General features: G+C 36.8%; 1 protein-coding gene across 1 annotated transcript in view; it reads right to left on the reverse strand.

The window, feature by feature from the left end:
- Nucleotides 1–2,326: 2,326 nt before the first annotated feature.
- The window catches only part of PRMT3 (protein arginine methyltransferase 3), a 52,288-nt gene continuing 35,206 nt past the window's right edge, over nucleotides 2,327–19,408 (reverse strand). Inside the window, exons 13-15 of the mRNA XM_031553396.2 lie at nucleotides 10,830–10,880; nucleotides 10,544–10,631; nucleotides 2,327–2,887 (exon numbers count right to left, since the gene is read on the reverse strand). Of these exons, the coding sequence (XP_031409256.2) occupies nucleotides 2,778–2,887; nucleotides 10,544–10,631; nucleotides 10,830–10,880 (249 nt within the window). The 3' untranslated portion in view covers nucleotides 2,327–2,777. The remainder of the gene's footprint in view (nucleotides 2,888–10,543; nucleotides 10,632–10,829; nucleotides 10,881–19,408) is intronic.

Raw genomic sequence — 19,408 nt, forward strand, 5'->3', positions numbered from 1 at the left:
ATTCACATCTCCCTCATATCTAGTCCCAAATGTGACAAAAAACAATGGTATTAGAAGAGAATCTTTCAAATTGATTTTTTCAAATCTAAATACCGAACAGTGCCCTAATTCTTAACAATTATTACCATTTAGTCTTCCATCTCTGCATTCCAAGTGATTTGCATTCAGCTTTATCTGTTTCTGCTGGCTATCTGGACATGCACTGGTCATGCTGCTTCAACAGTGTAACTCCTCCTTAGTCCACCTCCTACTCTTTGATCCTGGAAGACATAATGACCAAATCTCCTCATCTTGATGCATTTTTGTTTGTTTTTTAATCAAAGCTAACATTTTCTTTTTCCTTTTAAAAATTAACTATTTTTTCATTATTCTCCCCTGCTACCAAAGATCAACAACTCTTTAAAGGCCTTTATACTGCTCTCCATTTCTGTTCCTTTTCTTCCTTGCTCTCTATCTCAACATTTATACAAACACACTCTACATTTCTACAAAATCTGGAGACTCACTGAAAAATTGAAGTTAGAAGGAACCTTGCAAGATTAGAGTCCAATATCTCAAAATTCAGTCATGTTTAAAGCACAAAACTTAACATGCGCATGAAACTCTCACAGTAAATTATGCACCAAATTCACATGTATATGCTTACAGCTTGATTGCCACAGTGCTGTGAATATCCACCCTATGACAGCTTCACTCAGTCTGTCAATAAATTGCCTTTCTACAACGCCTTGCAGCAGAGGACAAAATCAGCACCTCCTACCCTTCACATTTACTGCCTAACACTGATAACTATGTCACAGACTCCTTTATCAGTTCAAAGCTAACTGCTAAAATTTCATCTGCAAGATCAATTTTTCACATCAGAATGGCCAGGGTTGGAAGGGACCTCAAGGATCACGAATCTCCAACTCCCCTGCCACATGCAGAGCCACCAACCTCCCCATTTAATACTAGACCAGTTGCATAGTGGAACAGTTTGAGTTTCATTCCAAGCATTTTAACAAAAACAAACAACTTATTTTTGAAAGGAATGTATGTTACCAAACTAGAAAAATGGTGGCAGGTCACAGAAACCTATGCATCAACTATATCACTGTTGTGTGCTCACACTTGTCAAATACTACTGTGAAATAAATCATCCATCTTTATTTTTTATTCAATTGTCTCATTTATTTTTACAGTAAAGCCTACCTTGAAAACAAAATCCTGAAAATATATAGAATTTGTCAGTTGTGTGCCATCTCACTTCAGAAAACAGGCATCTAAACATCAGTAGAATAATGCATTCATTACTAGATGAACACAATAGCCAAGGTGTCAATACAGGTTTAAATTCTTTTGGTGGTCAAGCCCTTATTTAGGCTATTAAAATGAATTAACCAGTCTAAGTGAACACACTGAACATTCTCATTAAGCTGCACAGATGAGCTGAGATCTTGAACATCTAATCAGGACATTTCAGGCTTTAATGGTAATTCATTAGTTTTCACACAGGAAAAAGTCCCCAGTCCTCCCAAGCACACAAAACGATTTGGATGCAGACGAGTAAGCTGTGTGTTTCCACAAGAGAGAATGAAATAGTGTTGAGATGGCACAGAAATCTACAAGGCTGTTTACAATTAAAAATGTGGTAGCACTGTACTAATTGTAGTTTCCTCCCAATACACATTTCACTGTGTGAAAAAAGTGCTGCCTTGCAAGAGAATTTCAGCTTCTGTAATACAAACTTCCACTCTTTTGCCAAATTGGCATAATCACTGATAACATTCTACTAACCTTTAGTTACAGGCAAAAAAAAAAAAGAAAAAAAAAAAGGAATTTCCCACACTACAATATCTAGTTACTCAAATTCTGTGGAGCAGAGTCCAAGGCAAAGAATCTCTGTTTCTTAGTCCTTCAAAAAACAAAACAAAACAAAATACTTTATAACAGCAGTTCAGAGGCAACTAGCAAAACACTGTCACCTTTGCTTCCTGAAATGGCTTTTGAATCAACATTCAGTATAAATATTGGTATACAACACAAGCACATTAACAGTTTAGTGTTAAACTACACTAGTGTTTGAACCAAGTGTGTTTAAACATCACGACACACACATCAATCTTTGACTTCACATTCAATCTCTGTAACCAGTCAAACCAAATGTGCTGTTGCAGCAACTGTTCTTAGCATTTTTTCCTAAAGCTGCAACAATATACAATTCCACCCACCCATGCTCCAGTAGGCTAATACAGAAAAAAAACCTTAGTCATAAATAAATGAGCCATCAATGGACAGATAAAAGAGTATCCAATTAAATGGGAAAAAAAGGAAACAGGCAACTGCATTATAAAACACACTCAGATCATTTATTTAGATTAATGTAACTGAAATGTGATACGACTTTTTATTCACAGAGTTGTAATAAAAATAAAATCTTTGGTGCTGCAAGCCTGTATTGGAATTCCAAATTTATTCTCATTGTGATTTTCTAGCTACTGCTGAGCTGCAGTGGCACAACATTTAACTGCTTTTTCCTTATTTAAAAAAAAATATATATATACTTTTTTTTTCTTATTCTTTAATGCTAAGAATTGCATTAATTAGAGCATCCAAAATTTCAATTCAAAATTTCCAAAACTCCCTCTCTCTCACATTTAAGTACACTTATCACACTGTTGTGTGCACACACATACAAAGTTCCACGAGTTTACCATTTTTGGCTTTCAGAAATAGCTACCAACAGTTAAATCTAACAGTTAAATAGGACATTTTTCATAGCTATACACATAGAACTTTCACTGAAGACTGTAGGTCTGCTTTACATCCTTGACCAGAAGGGTTATAACGAGGGACCGTGGATCTTTTCTGTTTTTGCGGACTGTTATCTTTCCCCTCAAGGCCTCTCCTGCAAGAATGAATTAAAAAAAAAAACAAACAAACATTAACATGCTTGCATTACTGTATCATGTATGCTAAGAGGACGGATGCATTAAGTATGTTTATCTTGCATGAGAAGTTGCTCTCAATTAATCAGGGTCTACAAAGGTTTCCTTTATGTTTTCAAAGCTCTAAACAACAGTCCTAACCATCTACAGTTAACTGGTTGAGGTGTTGAGTCATACAGATGCTTTATGTCTCGGCTGACCCACCACGTGCTCAAGCAAGACACTGACTTTGAGGTCTACAAGAATTTATTCAATGGCTTTCATTCAGGTATTCAAAAGGTCATTTGTGCCTCAGACTTATATGCATAAGTTCTTGTGAAAACTCAGGAATGACAAACGCTGTTTCAATAGCCTGGCTCAAGCTTTACAACCAACCTACAAGTTACACTCTTTTTACATTTAGAAAACTACACATCAGTCAATATTCTACTAAGTCAATTTAAAAAATCCACAATTACAAATGTTGCTTCATATCCTAAGGAAATATTACCTATAAGGGACTTTTAGTCACATTTTAAATGAGCTTACCAAGCAGATATCTCAATGTCACAACTTTTGTGAAGATTGCTGCTTCTGGATATTAGTAAAAATTAATCCCCATTTATTTTCAGTTCTTAACAAGGCTTGTACTTTCAGTTATACTAGCAAGCATGTAGGAAATTCACTCCGACATTTCACACCTTAATTTGGAAAACTCAATGCTCAAAGTCCACAGCATTACATTCTCTGCTACTCTTCTTTTAGTCCTTGCTCCATTCACTTCCATGCCTCACGCCCACCACACTCATTGTTGCTTTCTTACCATGATTTTAAAAGCTACTGTTTGTGACCTGCTAAGGAGCTGAAAAAAGAATTGCAAAAATGGTTTCATAGTTTACAGAGACAGATTTCCCTGGTAGAAGAACAAGTCAGAGAAAAAAAGCATTATAGCTTCTCTTCAGTGGGAAAATTTAAGCTAGTTTGAACATAAAAACATTTTCAGAAATGCACAGCAAAATTCACTACTTTGTGTTAAAGTTCCGTAATACCAAAGGTTTTTGAAACTGTATAGACTGAAGAAAAGAATCTCTACAAGCAGAATTAAAATTCTGTGACTTAAATCAGCCCAGACTGAAGTCCTGACACATAAAACATTTTAATACAAAGCAATACAACGAATGAAGCAGAGATCTAAATATAATTTCAAAAAATATGGCTGACTTCACAGATCAGAATTCTCAGATTGTGTTTATATGACAATTTCTGAAACAAAGCATTTTTCTCAGCTATTTTCATGCAGTAACCACATTAGATCTGCCTTTCTAAACAATCTTTTCTGAGGGCTGAACTAAGCAGCAGCACTGCAACCAAGTAACAGAAAGGTAGTTCTGAACAATTAATCAATGTCACATAGATATAAGATGACTGATGTTTTTTCACCATTGTCCTCTCCTACAAGCCGCCTGGAGGAAGCTGTCTGTGGGACTCAGCTGCATCACCTTGCTCTTATCACGCTTAGCTGAATGCAAGTAAACTACACAGTGCCACTGCAGTTTGATTAGGACAAAACTGAATGCATTATGATCCCCTTCCAGCATTTTTATTAGACTTTGCTAAATCCTGAGCTTTGTCCAAAAAGAAAAAAATGAAGAATTCAGCAGAACTGCTGTAGAAGCTTGCTAGCACGGAATAGGAGAAAATAAACAAACAAACAAAAAATCCCTACTTCTATACTGACCCGCTACCAAGTAACAAAGCTCATTACATGCTCTACAGAACACTCTGTACACATGCTAACCCTTAACACTCCTGATCATTTATTTTGGTTCCGACTTTCATCACTACTGAAATCATAAGCAATCTTAACTTTTAATTATGTCTGTGCAACAAAACCACCCATACAGCGATTCTGTGAGATAAGACACTTCCCATTGCAAGAGCCTCTACCACTAAGTTATTTAGGCTGAGCAACCAGTATTTTTCAGTTTATAACTTGATTCATCTGATTTGACTGAACCTGAAGATTTTGTGCAACCTTCTGCATATATATCCATAATACCTATGTAAAGCTTGAAATGATCCATGGCAATGAGCTTGCAATGTGAAGATCTTCTCTGTCTTTTAATACAGCTTGGTATCCTCTGACCTTTTGTGAGAATGGAACGAACAAATGAAGGCAGGCAGCAATCAAGATCTTTCAAGGCTTTTTTCTTTTCTTTTTGTGGAAGAGTTTAATGAAACTAATGGTGAGGCAAGTATGAACATGGTACTTAAAGCATCCTTTATTCTGACCCCCTGTTAAAGCTTGAGATCCTCAACTTCAAAGATCTTAAGATCTGTCAAAGAAAAATCTCACTGAAATTGTTTCAAATAGAGCTCTTACAAGACTGCAGTAGACTTGTGCTAAAGATGCCCTAACTACCCAACTGCCATTGAGAAATATCTTTAGAAATCCTTGCTCTAAGGCTGTGACAGTCCCCTACACAGCAATAACCACAGGCTTGAAAGAAGTAGACATTTATGTATTAACAGTGAGATTTGACACCTCTCTTAAAGATAAGTTCTCACACAAGACTGACATTTTAAGCAAAATCCAGTTTTCCTCTCTATTTTAAACAAACTGGAGTCACTATCTTAAGCAACACTGAGGCCTAGCAAGTAACTGAAAAAAAAGCAAGCATCTCTTCAGAGGAGTTGGCTAGAAAGCAGTTTCCATATATCATCCATCTTCTGAAAACGAATAGGAACAATGAAAGGTAGAAATCATTTCTTGCAGAACAGAGAGCATTTCCCTTAAACTCAATAACTTGTCCTTAATCTCCCCATTCATCCAAGTAATCCACAGGCACCTACAGCTGTAGGTGAGACCGTCACCTTCCCATTTGGCCACGTCACTTACTGAATCACCAACTCAATCTCCAATGAGCAGTTTCTGAATTGAGCAGAAATCACTGGCTTCCAGTATTATTCATCTCCTCTGTGACATTATTCTTATACAGCTGGTTTAGTTTAAATGCTTTTCTGTCTCTTCATTGTTCAGCCTGTTGTGAAACTACCTTAAGGTCCTGTGCTTTCCTGTCATACATGAGCCTGTTTTTTGGCGTACTTCTGAACCAAATTGTTTCAACACCCCAGGTCAAAACTGAAACTAAAAAAAAAAACCTAAAACTAAATCTAAAGAAGTCTACGCAGCATGTTAAGTAAGTTAAGACAGCCTAGTATGACTGCCTAACATCCACAACCCACATCTGGCAGTGCAAAAATTCCCAATGTAGATCAGGCACCAGAAACACTTTGCCACAATGGACTGTGAGTACCATGCATAAAGTGGAGCTGTAGGAGCCAAACTAACTCACCTAGAACTAGTCTCAAGTCACTACATCTTATAATAGAGATCCACTGTGTGGCCTGTCTCAATCTTTCTCTCAGCAGTTGGAATAAAACTCTCAGAAAACCATACTATTGCTGCCATGTGTAGCGTATCTCCTTGCAATTTCAGACTGTGCAAAAGGAAACACAGTGTGGCACAAGAAGTCTGTGCAAACTTTATTGTATAGTTACAGAACTTCTATTTCCTTTCAGTGATAAGAGATTCTGCCCACTCTGTGCCTGAAATACACATTTACAGATTCTTCTGACAAGTCAGCAGGATAATTTTAAGCAGCAGACTTCACGAGTTACATCATAAGATATGGAATATCTAGTCTGACCTCAAGATCCAAGTTTTAACAATTACTAGATATCAAATGCAAAACATTTTTGGAGATACTACTTGTAAGTAAACAAGTGACTGTTCTAAAGACACCACACTGAAACCGTACACAGGCAAAACAAACAATAAAATGCCAATTAGGAACCAAATTACCCCACTGGGATACATAATACTGAAGTATTTCAGTATAAGATCTAAACACTCAGACAGTCTAACTGCCAGCATTGTTTTTGTGTTGTTTTTTTTTTTATTTTTATGTTTTTCAGTTTGTAAATTTACAAACAGCTAACCAATTATAGAGACTGGGGAGTTAAAGATAATCAAGGATTTTATGGGGGGTTGGTCATGTAAGCCCGTCTATTTTGCTGTGCTAGCCCCTTGTAGCTCCACTGATAAACAAATCAAGGCTTTATTTCCACTGCAAGGCACTATCAAGAACACAAAATGCCGACAATATGCTGTTTTATTGCTAATAGAATTTGCTTGCATATAGATATGGGTTTTAACTTAATGCACTGTTACTGAACAGATTCAGTCACCCCTTTAAATAAAAAGCTTACAAAAATGATTTGATTTAGTAAATGCTTGGGACAACCAAACGAAAATGATATGCTGTACATATTTTTCTGCTTCTAAGATGAAGTAGGAATATCTCAACAAACAATGAAAGGAAAAGATTTGGAACATTTGTAAGAGAATGGCATGGCTCTGGCATCTGAATTTCCATTTTTAAAATAAAGACTTTTTCAAGCTATTACAAGAGCTGCTGTGAAAAGCCTTGTACTCCGTAGGGAGTCCACAATACAATACTCTTGTTCGAGAAAAAACAGTTTTCTGGCAATAAAGTATCACGTGGCTTCTTTATTTCCACTGTACGCTAAGCAGTTAAAGTCTATCCAACATGCTGATGCCTTTTTTGGTCATCACACATCAGTTTCAAGTCTGCCAGGTCAGTCTGTGAGGAGGAAAACTAGTTCTTTGAACACACACCTAGGAAGAGACTTCCCCCACTCCTAAAATAAATAAAATCAGCAGAAATTATCCATTAAAACTATGCACAAAGCACTCTGTCATGTTTACTTATCAAGCCAAAATGCAGTAGCAAAGCAGACGTAGCAGGTGTAATTTTTTTGTTCCAGTCTCCACACCTTTGGATCTAGGTTAAGCCTCTCTTATTTCCTCTCTCAGAGGATATGCAAACACTACACAGCTAGCAAAGGCTGCAGCAGGAATGGCAGAGCAGAGAGAATTAATTACAAGCCCCATCCTTTATCTTGTAATGGCTTGATTCTGTTACCATTAGAATCAAGACCAAAATATTCAATCTTTTTTATGACTGAGAAAATAGATCTACTTATACAACAAATAACCTGGAGTCAAAGAACTGAAAAAAATTAAGAGGGTTAACATGGCAGAACAAAAGAATTCTGCTATGGCATGAAGCAGCATTTCTCTGATAAACACCCAGCAGGTTCAGATACCTGTAAGCTCAACCAATTTTGCAGAGCAAATCCAAACACTTGGTGGTTTTACAACCACTTCAGGCTTATCCCCAACAGCTGTAAAGCATCTGATAGAACTAAAGTCGATTTTACTATGTTGGTCAGAATTGGAAATCTGAAGAAACCATTTTTCTTTACTGGAAAACAAAACAAACAAACAAACAAAAATAATGATATCCAGAAGACATATTTACTGAACAGGAGAATGTATTACATGTATTTTAAACCAACAAATCTCTGTTTCGTGGTCCATTATAATACTGGAAGCAAGTGTCCCCACTGCACCATAATAAATCAGTCAGTATTTAAGCCAAATACTTAAGTAAGCAACTCTGTCTTTAAAACGCTTTTAAAAATTGAACAAAATTTGAAATTGGACCATGTGGCATATCCTGTGTGCTGGTTTACCCCTTTTGCCTTCCTTAATTGAATAAGGACTACACTTGGCTATTTTTTAAGCATGCACTTAAAGTAACATGACTTGGAAAAAAGAAAAAGATTTTTGGAATGCTAAAGGAGAAGACAACAGTTATATAGAAATAAAGCAACATTCTTATGTAAGTATAAGGGAACACCCTCTGCCCTGATGGACTTATATCTTCCATGAACAACAAATATCCCACAGAAATTAATAATAGAATTACAAAAGGAGAAGGAGATTAGGACAGCTCCCTAAACCAAAATGGTAATTCTAAAGAAGATATAAAATTAGATGGAATGAATAAAAGGTAAAGGGGGGCTTAACAATAAAGAGAAGGAAGCAAATAGAAAGAAAAGAGAAACATGGCAATAGCAAGATTTGTTACTGTTATAATTTAAAGAAATGTGAGCTAATAAGGAGAAAGGAAGAAATTATGACAAAATTGCCTTGAAGGTCAACCAGATTGCGTTCACTGCTTCAAAGCACACCATTTCTGCAGTTGTCTTGAGAAAGTCGTGGCAAGTAGACAAAAATTCTAGAACCAGACACACCTCCCAGTAATTTCAGAAGTTTTGTAAATGTCAAATGATCTATGTAATATTTAATAATGTGCACATTCCAACAAATGTCACTGCACTTTTAAAAAATTCCCTTCACAACCCTGTGACATTGAAATGTAATGAACTGCAGCACAGAGACCTTAGCCAGCCTCATCTAGAAAGAGAAGCTGAACAGAACACAAGCCAAGCACAAATGCACCCAAGTACCTGTGCACCCCAAGTAGCAACAGGATTTAAGAATATACAAATATAAGTTATTTAAGAACATAAATCCAAGCATGACAAAAATGATTTGCAATGTAAAATAGATCACTGTGCCTTCAGGAAAGGAGCACCTGGTAAAAAGCTCTGATGGTAACAAGCTACCTCAGTACTTCTCCACATCACCATTAAGCCTCTTGACTTCAGTTTATTTTGCAGAATCCACATAAGTTTCTGCACACTTCTCCCTCAATATGCCTGGTCTGCTTAAAAACTTTTCCATCTGAGGCCACATATTAGCATGAGTTTATTAGCTGATAGAAGAACGGAACCCCACTGCCAGATCCTCTTTATCCTGATAGCCTGTAAAAAACCACGGCCTTCAATATGAGTAACGTTGCTTTGATGCATGTTTCTCTGCTGCACAACTATTCCTTGATGGTAACAGACATGTTGCTGTGTTTACAAGGCAAAGAGTATTTGACTACTTGCACGGAAAGTTACTTTCAAAACTTAATAAATACAGCTAATTAAAACCACTAATAAATATCAGTTTAGTCCTCCAAACTTCACTTCAGCAATTCATTGTCTGAACTTTGGGTTATTCCTGATCACAAGAAAAGCTTTCTTACTTTTTCATATCTAAGCAACATGGAGCAAATTAAGGTACCTATCAAGTTTATTTCAACATTCAGCATACCCAAATGACATCCTCCATACTTCAATGGGTCATGGCTGTGAGTTCTCTGAAACCATTTTCTATTTACAGAGTAATTCCATAGCTCCAGGTACCAGACTCATCCACGTGCTCATGATTCATATTAACAAATACAGCAAAGTTTATGAGCGGTACAAGAATTTCCATGCAACACTGATACTTAAGGAAACAACTAACATCAAAATTATGAGAACATTAACATCACTCTGGTCTTGAATTTTTCTTGCATCAGAGAAAAATCATTTGAAGCACAAGTAAGATTTGTCATTAAAAACACTGCAAGTACTGGATATATGCCTATTTATGTATACATTTGCCATTAAATTTGTGGAATATATAGATATTGCCCACAGCTTGCTTAAGCAAAAAAAAAAAAAGAAAAAAACCTTAAAGATTGGCTGAAAGACTTTATTAATAATCCTTTTAAATGCTTGCATAATCCTTGAAATGTTTTAGATTTACATTTAATGTTAATACCAGTGTAGCACAACTGCTGTTGCACAAGGACTGAATTTAAATATACCTGCTTCTACAGGAATTGGTTCCTCCAGAAGAAAAACTGTTTGTTTCCAGTGTGTTTTGGTACACAGGGGACCAGTTGAAAACAAGACCTGTATGGGAAGAGTTCAAGAGTTTGATTAGAGAACAACATTTTTAATATCAGACTACATCAATCAATTACTAAACACACATGCATATGAGTGTTTGCTACAGCAAAACAGACTTGCTGCCAAACACTTCGACACAGAGAAAGAGCTCAAAAAGTATTTCCTCTTGAAGTTATTTTTAAAACGCATACCACCACATACCTTGCTGTGACAGTCCTTCTCAAAAAATATATCGAAATAACCTGCAATTGCCTGTAAACAAAATACAAATAAGATGAAGAACGACGATAAAAAAATATATATAAATATATAAAAAAATATGGATGCATAATCTGAATGATAGCTAATTCATTCTTGTATTTTTTTTCTTTCTAGTCTAAATCCAGAACAGATAACATGGTGGCAAATATATCTTACAGCAATAAAACATTTATGTTGAATTACCTGCTTCAGGTTTTCAACTAATGGCTCTAGAGAAGTTTAGAAAGCTCAGAAATGAACCAAGGATACACTAAGGGACCTTCAAGACAAATGAATAACAGATGTTGGAACTGCCAACTCTCCCATCCCTTAAGCAAAAGGTCCTATCACACATTCAGTGCTGAGAATCTCATTCTCAGTTGAATTATATCCTTGTCTAAAATATGCCTTTTTCAGTGAAGATTGAGAAGTTTGACACAGTTTTATTGACCCATCAAGACTACTTTTACTGATGCAGAATCTTTTCTGGATACTAGTCAGATATCTAAGCCATAAAAATACCTCTTAATCATTACATCAATACTGTTGGTATGCTTGTAAATAAAACTTAAGATATGATTACTTAGGGATAAGGAAAGATAAAGGTTGAAATAACAAAAATGCATTAAGAATTGATGGGAAAAAAAACTGGCTTCCAAAGAAAATGAGACTACCAAGTTAAGTTTTCGAGCAGAAAGCAAAAACAGTGCCCTAAACTCCAAGGAGAAATATCACAGCTAGGGTGATGCAAACAGCTAGGCACTCGGCAGCAAGAAGTAACATCTGAGAAAACATCCCCAGATAAACATTTTTACCGTCACAAGCAAAGAAACCATCCCTCTGCTACCTGCTTGTTTCCTGTGCTCAGGGATAGAGGACTTTGTATGACTTCTATAAAGAATCAGGACAAATAAACATTTAATTCCTTGCATTACTAATGTTGTCCCAAACTAAAAAACTTAAAACACTGCCCTTGACTATCTAAATCAAGAGGTTAAATCAGTGATAATTAGATATCACAAGGTCTACCATATGCAGGGTTCCAGGGATTCTACATTGTTTTCTACATCAATTCATTAAATTACTTTTTGCAGCATTCTAAAATGAATCCATTCCCTTCAATACTGAAACTGAAATAATTGTTGAGCCAGAAAAAAGACTTAAAAAAGAACACAAGACTTTTGTTGTGACTGTAAAGCCATTGATCCAGGAAGCGTGTATTTACCACTACAAAACAAGTTTAAGATCAAACTTGCAGAATAATTTAATTTTGGCACTTAATAGAAATCACTTGGTCTCATACCAAAGACAGAGGGAGTACACAGAGCATTTCCACATGTAGGTTTGATAAGTAGCAAAATAGAAAATATTCTTTTCTCAAATTCTCAACAGGTTCCCATCTTGAATTTTCCTACAACTACCAAGCCAAAAACAATGTAACGTTTTCTTTCTTATTTTTATTTTCCATAGATGAGAACTTGTATATATATTACCAAACCAATGTTTGTTATCACAGTCTTAGAATTAGCAACTCTGTCAAAATCATCTGGAGATAAAAAAAATTGTCACTTCGGAGAACAGGCTGAGAACAAGAAAATAATTCCATTATTTGAAACTGTATGGTGGTGCTTCTATTTATTCTTTCTTCAAATAAATCATTGATCTAAATACCTCAAAACAAATTGAGTTATCATCACTAATGGCATTTTCTCAAACCTGCACTCATTTTTCCATAAAATTACATTACACTACTAATAAAAATATTAATATCTAGAGCAGGTTTTATTAAAACACCTTTTGTCTTTGTTTATAGAGAAACATTTCTCTTTATGCATTTTCAAAAATAACCATACTGTATTTAGAATACCACTTGATCTACTTTCTCACAGATTTCCCCCAGAGTTGTTCCTCACAGCAATGTCAAAGTCCCGGAAATTCACTACTGAGTTTTATGCTTCTGATAAGAAGTCAAAATACCCAGTAATGCAACACTGTGACTTTGATTACAATCTTTTCAGGTGCTAATACATCTTCTCTTCCATTTTAATTTCTACTATTTATTAGTAGAAGTTGGTGCTCTGTTACTGAAATGCACAATAAATATGTTCTGCGTTTAAGTGCATTTTACTGAAATAATTCAAAGTACAAAGTTCAAAGCATTTTCAGGTGATTTCACTTTAGAACATTACCACACATTGCAGAAACTACAACAGTTATTCACAAACTTCTTTTAAATATGCACTACTACAAAGAAGGCAATTTCCAGTGCCTGCAAACTGAAGGAAGAGTAAGTCCTCCCTTTTTGCAGTAAAATTTAAACACAGAGCTAATCAGCAAAAAGGTAAGGAAAAAATCACTGTGCACACATGCAGTAATCCCATGGACAAGGGCATATTAAAATGAAATAAAGGGCCGACCAGATTTTAATGAAAGATGTAAAAATATTTTAAAAAATAACTTGAAAAAAAATTTGTAGTCAAACTAAAAGGAACAAGACAATAATGCCACTGTAAACGTTAGGTGATAGGTGACATTTTGTAACTACTGCATTGGTTTCTTTTGTTTTAAGCATAATGATAACAGTTATTTCTTCCACTGCAGTTTTGTTTTTGCTCAACCTTTGACAGATCATTTACAACTTCACCAGGCATCAACCATTAAGAACTTCTCTGGCAGAAGCTTTCAAATATCAGTCTCTTGAATATCGTACAACAAAAATGATGGCTTTTAAACTGGTAATAAATAACTAAAACTCTACTTAGACACATGTTCCAGCCTCGAAGGATGCTAAATATAAGAAATGATGCAGAAATATTATTCTTCCTGCTTTCAAATAGACTGTCAGAAAGAAAGCAGAGTCATGAGGACAAAAACCACAACCTCAGAATAAACTCCCCACAATTAGCTAGGGACCTAAGAAGGTTAACTACAGAGCTAAAGAAATAATTAGGAACAGATTTGCATTACTGAGATGGCAAAGGCTAGCAAAAGTTTACTCAACAGTTTTAAAAATATATTCTTGAAATTATTACAGTATCCAGTAACCTCTCCTCAGTTTCATCCAACCCAGGTTTTGACAAAAAATTCTCAGAATAGCTTAAGGTCTTCCCCCATCATTGAGGGATTCTAAGGTCATGCAAGCGTATGAACTGTAAATGAAGCACTTCCTCTCAATGCGACTCATTTCTTCAACAGATTTTCTCCCCTCACAAGTGATTTATCTTAAACCAATTTTTTTTTAATTCATATAAGATGTACAAAATACATTTTAAGATCATAAAATCTTTAAGAGCTGTAATAGGTGTACGTATTCTTCACTTATATTCTTCAATTTGCAGCCCTTAGCTGAAATGGGAAGAAGAGACCAAATTTTAATTCAGACATATCTGAACAGTAGGCTTATTCCATAATGACTGTCTGTTTTGTGCAGCTTTTTAACAGGATAAAACAAATGAGATTGCTTGACTCCTTATGGGAACTCAAAGGCAACCTTACCAATTCACTTAGGAACAAGGAAATTAAAAATTATCATCACCGCTATCACCTACAGTGAGTAATTCATCATTCTTGCTCTTCACTAGTATCATGTTCCAACAGTGAGCGGCTACAACAAATACAATTAGACAGCTGGCCACAGAAGTGGGAGATAATGTGCTTTTGATGGAGTTTATCCAAGCATGGAGATGGAATGTTTGTAATCCACGCGGCAGAGTTGCTGCCTTTTTATCACAGTGAAAAAATAAAAAGCACTCGCTACGAAAAATAATTTTTTTGTGTTTTAAAAGGAATACTAATCTGGATACCAGTGAAGAGGAGATTATCGATTAACTGAACAGATCATAAGGCCAAATCCTGCTTTGTACGAGGATATTGTGGTCTTTAAGGCAGCAGACATTCAAGGTGTGTTTTGCAGTGGTACCAAAGTCAGACTTCCAACTCACAACTAAAAAAATGTATTTCCTCAATTAAGATTTAGATGCTAATGCTCATTTTTGGCTCCCAAGTGCAAGACTGGACATTACGGACTGAACTGCCTAACATAGAAGACTTAAACACAGATTTTCCTAACTCAAAACAATTTTCAAGGCAACTTAATTTCCTTTTTCTCCTGAAGGTTTTAATACATCAGTCACGTCCTGTGGTTCATTATCCTTCTTTCATACCCTTCTTCCCTCCAACTTCTTATACACATCCCCTGCTCTTTGACAACATCTCCTGGGAGCAATGAAGAGATACTGCCATTTTCCTCCCAAGGGATATTGTTATTCAGCTAGGAAAGATCAACAATGATGGACTCACAGGGGAAACACTCGCAAACAAAAGAGGAAGTTTGTCAAATTGATTTCTACACTGAGGGTAATCACCATTATATTTTATCTCAAAAGCACACACAGTGATCAACTCAGAATACAATTAATGCAATACTTTCCCAACAGCATCTACTAACTGATATTAGCCAGATGTCTCATTGAAATCAGCAGTGACAAACCCTAATTCATTACCACAAAAATACACTTTCACAGACTAATTAAATTTATTTTTGGCCATTATCTTCGTAAGACCGAAATAAAGCCAACATGCACTTAAAAGTGCTTTGAGTCTATCATGTACAATGATTCCAAACAACTGCTTCATGGTTTTGTTAGCTTCAGGCTTTGAAATCTTACTACTTCTAGGACACCACTAGGATACTACTAAGAAGAGAGTGTTAAGTAGCAAACCATAGCAGAAAAAGAAAGGAAATATGAATACTTACTCTGAGGAAAGCTTAGACTCCTCCCATCCCAAAATAACTTCTGAAACACTAAGCACCACATACCAAACAATTCAAAAGAACTAAGAATGAATAAATTAAGAAGAGGTCAATTGCTCTGTTGAGGCTGAAAGTAAACAATTTCAAAAAGTAACTACTAAAGGAGAAAAAAACTGGGAAGAAACCAAAGTCAGAGTTTAGATATATTAAACATCTTACCACTATACTTAAAAGGACTGCCTATGCTTGAGGTCCTTAGGGTGCTCAAAATCATAATGAAAATAAATGCACTGATTAGTTGGTAAAGAGACTGCATAATTAGTTTGATTCCTGTCAATTTTTACTACTTAACGTCTGTCACTGCAGAAACGGAAACAGGTTGATGGGAAGAAGCAGCAGACTGCAAGCTAAAAGTTTATTTCTCCAATGATTAGCACTGCATTGCAAGCTGCAACCGGCTGAGGCTACAATTCCTTGCTCTGTGTACTTACTATGCTTCTGCAAAAACAATTTTAGCAAAAGCCACAATGCTTTCCACTGCTGATACATTTCTACAGAATGATGTCAATTGTACAACCACTGTAGTATCGTAGAATTAAGTAACATGCAAACCCACGCCCCATAGCCCAAATAACAGTGCAAACTAGTAACTGATCTACTACAGGATTCACAAAATATTAATGTAATCTACCTGGACTTCTGCAAGGCTCTTGACATGGTCCCTCACCACATCCTTCTCTCTAACTTGGAGAGATGAGGAAGTGAAGGAAAGACTGTTCAATGGATTAGGAATTGGCTGGCTGGATACAGGCAAAGGGTTGTGATCAATGGTTCTGTGTCAGGGGTTGGTCTTGGGACTATCTTCAGTCAATGACAGTATCTTCATCAACGACAGAGATGATAGCATCAAGTTCACCCTCAGCAAGCCTGCAGATGACACCAAGCTGAGCGGTGCAGTTGACAGACTGGAAGGAAGGGAAGCGATCCAGAGGGACCTGGACAGGCTGGAGAAATGGGGCCATGGGAACCTGATACGGTTCAGCGAGGCCGAGTGCAGGGTGCTGCACTTGGGTCGGGGCAATCCCAGGTATTTATACAACCTGGGAGAAGAAACCCTTGAGAGCAGCCCTGCAGAGAAGGACTTGGGGGTCCTGGTGGACGAGAAGCTGGGCATGAGCCAACAGTGTGCACTTGCAGCCTGGAAGGCCAACTGTGTTCTGGGCTGCATTAAAAAAGGGGTGGCCAGCAGGGAGAGGGAGGCGATCGTCCCTCTGTACTCAGCTCTTGTGAGGCCCCATCTGCAGTGCTGCGTCCAGGCCTGGGGCCCCCAGTACAGGAAGGACGCAGAGCTCTTGGAATGAGCACAGAGGAGGACACTAAGATGATCAGAGGGGCTGGAGCACCTCTCTATGAGGAAAGGTTGAGGGAACTGGGCTTGTTTCTCTTAGAGAAGTCTGGGGAGACCTCATTTTGGCCATTCCAATATTTGAAAGGAGCATATAAACAGGAAGGAAAATGGCTGCTTATGAGGGTGGATAGTGATAGGACAACGAAGAATGGTTTTAAACTGAGACAGGGGAGGTTTGGGTTAAATATTAGGAGGAAGTTTTTCACTCGGAGGGTGGTGACAGACTGGAGCAGGTTGCCCAAGGAGGTTGTGCATGCCCCATCCCTGGAGGCATTCAAGGCCAGGCTGGCTGTGGCTCAGGGCAGCCTGGTCTGGTGGTTGGCGACCCTGCACATAGCAGGGGGGTTGGAACTAGATGATCATTGTGTTCCTTTTCAGCCCAGGCCATTCTATGATTCTATGATTATGATTCTGTGTAGAAATAAAAAGTAGATGCAAACCAGAAAAACATCAAATGTTATTTTCAAAGGACAAATTGCAATCCTAGAGCACCTCCCCCAAAATTCTAAAGATAAATGATGGACTTGTATTGTTCATTTGCTGCAAGGTTAGGCAGCCTGATATGATGGATGAACTGTCAACCCCCACCTAAACTTCTACAATTCATCATAGAAAGAGTGGAAATTTCTCTCTAAGTGTCAATAAACCTAAATGATGAAGAGCAGAATACTTTACAGAGTTCTGGCCATTTTTTAAACCTGCACTCACTGCGAAATTTCAGACACACCATTTTTCCACTTACTCCCTCACCTTCTACGCAGAAGTCGCAAAATTCAGGCGTGTATGTATCTGGATTTACCCATTAGTGATATACTTGCCAGGAACAGAATTAAAGCAAAGTTTTTGTAAACTTCTATTGCTAGGGAAAAATGATTTTTAAGAAATAAACTATTTTACTTTATCCAAGCAGTTAAGATGACAAAAATTTGGATCAATTTCCATCTGCTTACCAGTTATTCAAGAAGTGGTCAAGTTAACTAAGTTAACCCATGATTCCATTAGAGCATGGTCAAAAATCAAAGCTGACCTTGCCCCTAGGCAACAACAGTTATTTTATGAATTTACAACTAATTAGCAACTAGAGAGATTTTTGAATGAACAATAAAATCGGTAATTTCCATTTAATAAAATCACAGATATTACTGTATCTTCACTTAATTTGGTGATAAATGGCACACAATTATAAAGTACTCAACTACTACACCAAATTAATATTTTAAATTACATATATGGGAAAATTTCAGTTTAAAGTGCCAACAAATTCACATGCACCCCGCTGTGGTGGCAAATGTAGCAGTGTTAAATAACATGCAGACCCATCCAAAACCAGTTTACTTGGGTATCCAAGACATTGTTGTGGGTTTGTTTTATTTTTCTTTACACAGAAACATATTCTTTGTGCCTGTATCAGAGGAAGCCCACATCTCTGATTCACACACACACAAAATGTAAATAGACTGTCTATCTGTACTTCATCTTTACCCCAACTGCACTGCCTCCATCTCCCATACCTCCTCCTCAACTGCATATCTAGAAGTGTCTCTACAAAGTATAAACATCTTTCTAAATTTAAGCTTCATGCAAATCCAAATCGACAATATAAAACAAAGTAATTGGAGTCTACTTTTGTCTAGCAGGAAAGAAAGGACTGTAGAAGGATCAGTACAACTCTGGGCCCATACAAACACTCCTTTATACCACAGGAACAAATCTTGGAGACAAAGAACAAAATTAGAGTCAATGGAGTGCCAAAACTTCTACCCTTTTTTGTTCCTGGTCTGGTTCTCCAAAAAATTCCCAGTCAACCTCAGTCTATCTTGCCCCTTGGAAGAACGATTTTGTTGTATTCACACCATCTCCACTTAACCCTCCAAGGCAAACACTTTATACAGACCTAATAGAGGATGATTCTACAGCTTTTCAATATCTATTTTTTCTAATCTGCCCTCCACTGCTCTATTTGCACGTATTGCCAATTCAATCATAGATTAGATATTATTTTAATACAAACTATCAGTCCAGCTTGCTTCTTAATCGGCAAATACTTAAGTTGATTTAAAATAGAGTTTATTTCAAGAGTTCATATTGGAAAAACAAATATGGAGAAAGCAGTTGCCAACTTCGCATTATACCTGTGACTCCCAGCTCCTCTCATCAAAGTTGCTAAGAATTAAATGCTCCCAAGCAACAGAACTACGATATAACTGGTATACAGTTGAGTTTGTAGCATGGCTTAGAGACTCTCCAAGGTTCTGATAGGCTTCATGCGAAGTAATACATTCAGACCATATTCCTGTGCTTTCTCAAGTAACCAGTCAACTGAAATAGTTAATCCAAAGTGAAGCTGTTTCCTTGGATCAGTGAAGCAAGAGTAGCACA

This window comes from Meleagris gallopavo, chromosome 5, assembly GCF_905368555.1.
Source record: "Meleagris gallopavo chromosome 5, MGAL_WU_HG_1.1, whole genome shotgun sequence".
Lineage (NCBI taxonomy): Eukaryota > Metazoa > Chordata > Aves > Galliformes > Phasianidae > Meleagris > Meleagris gallopavo.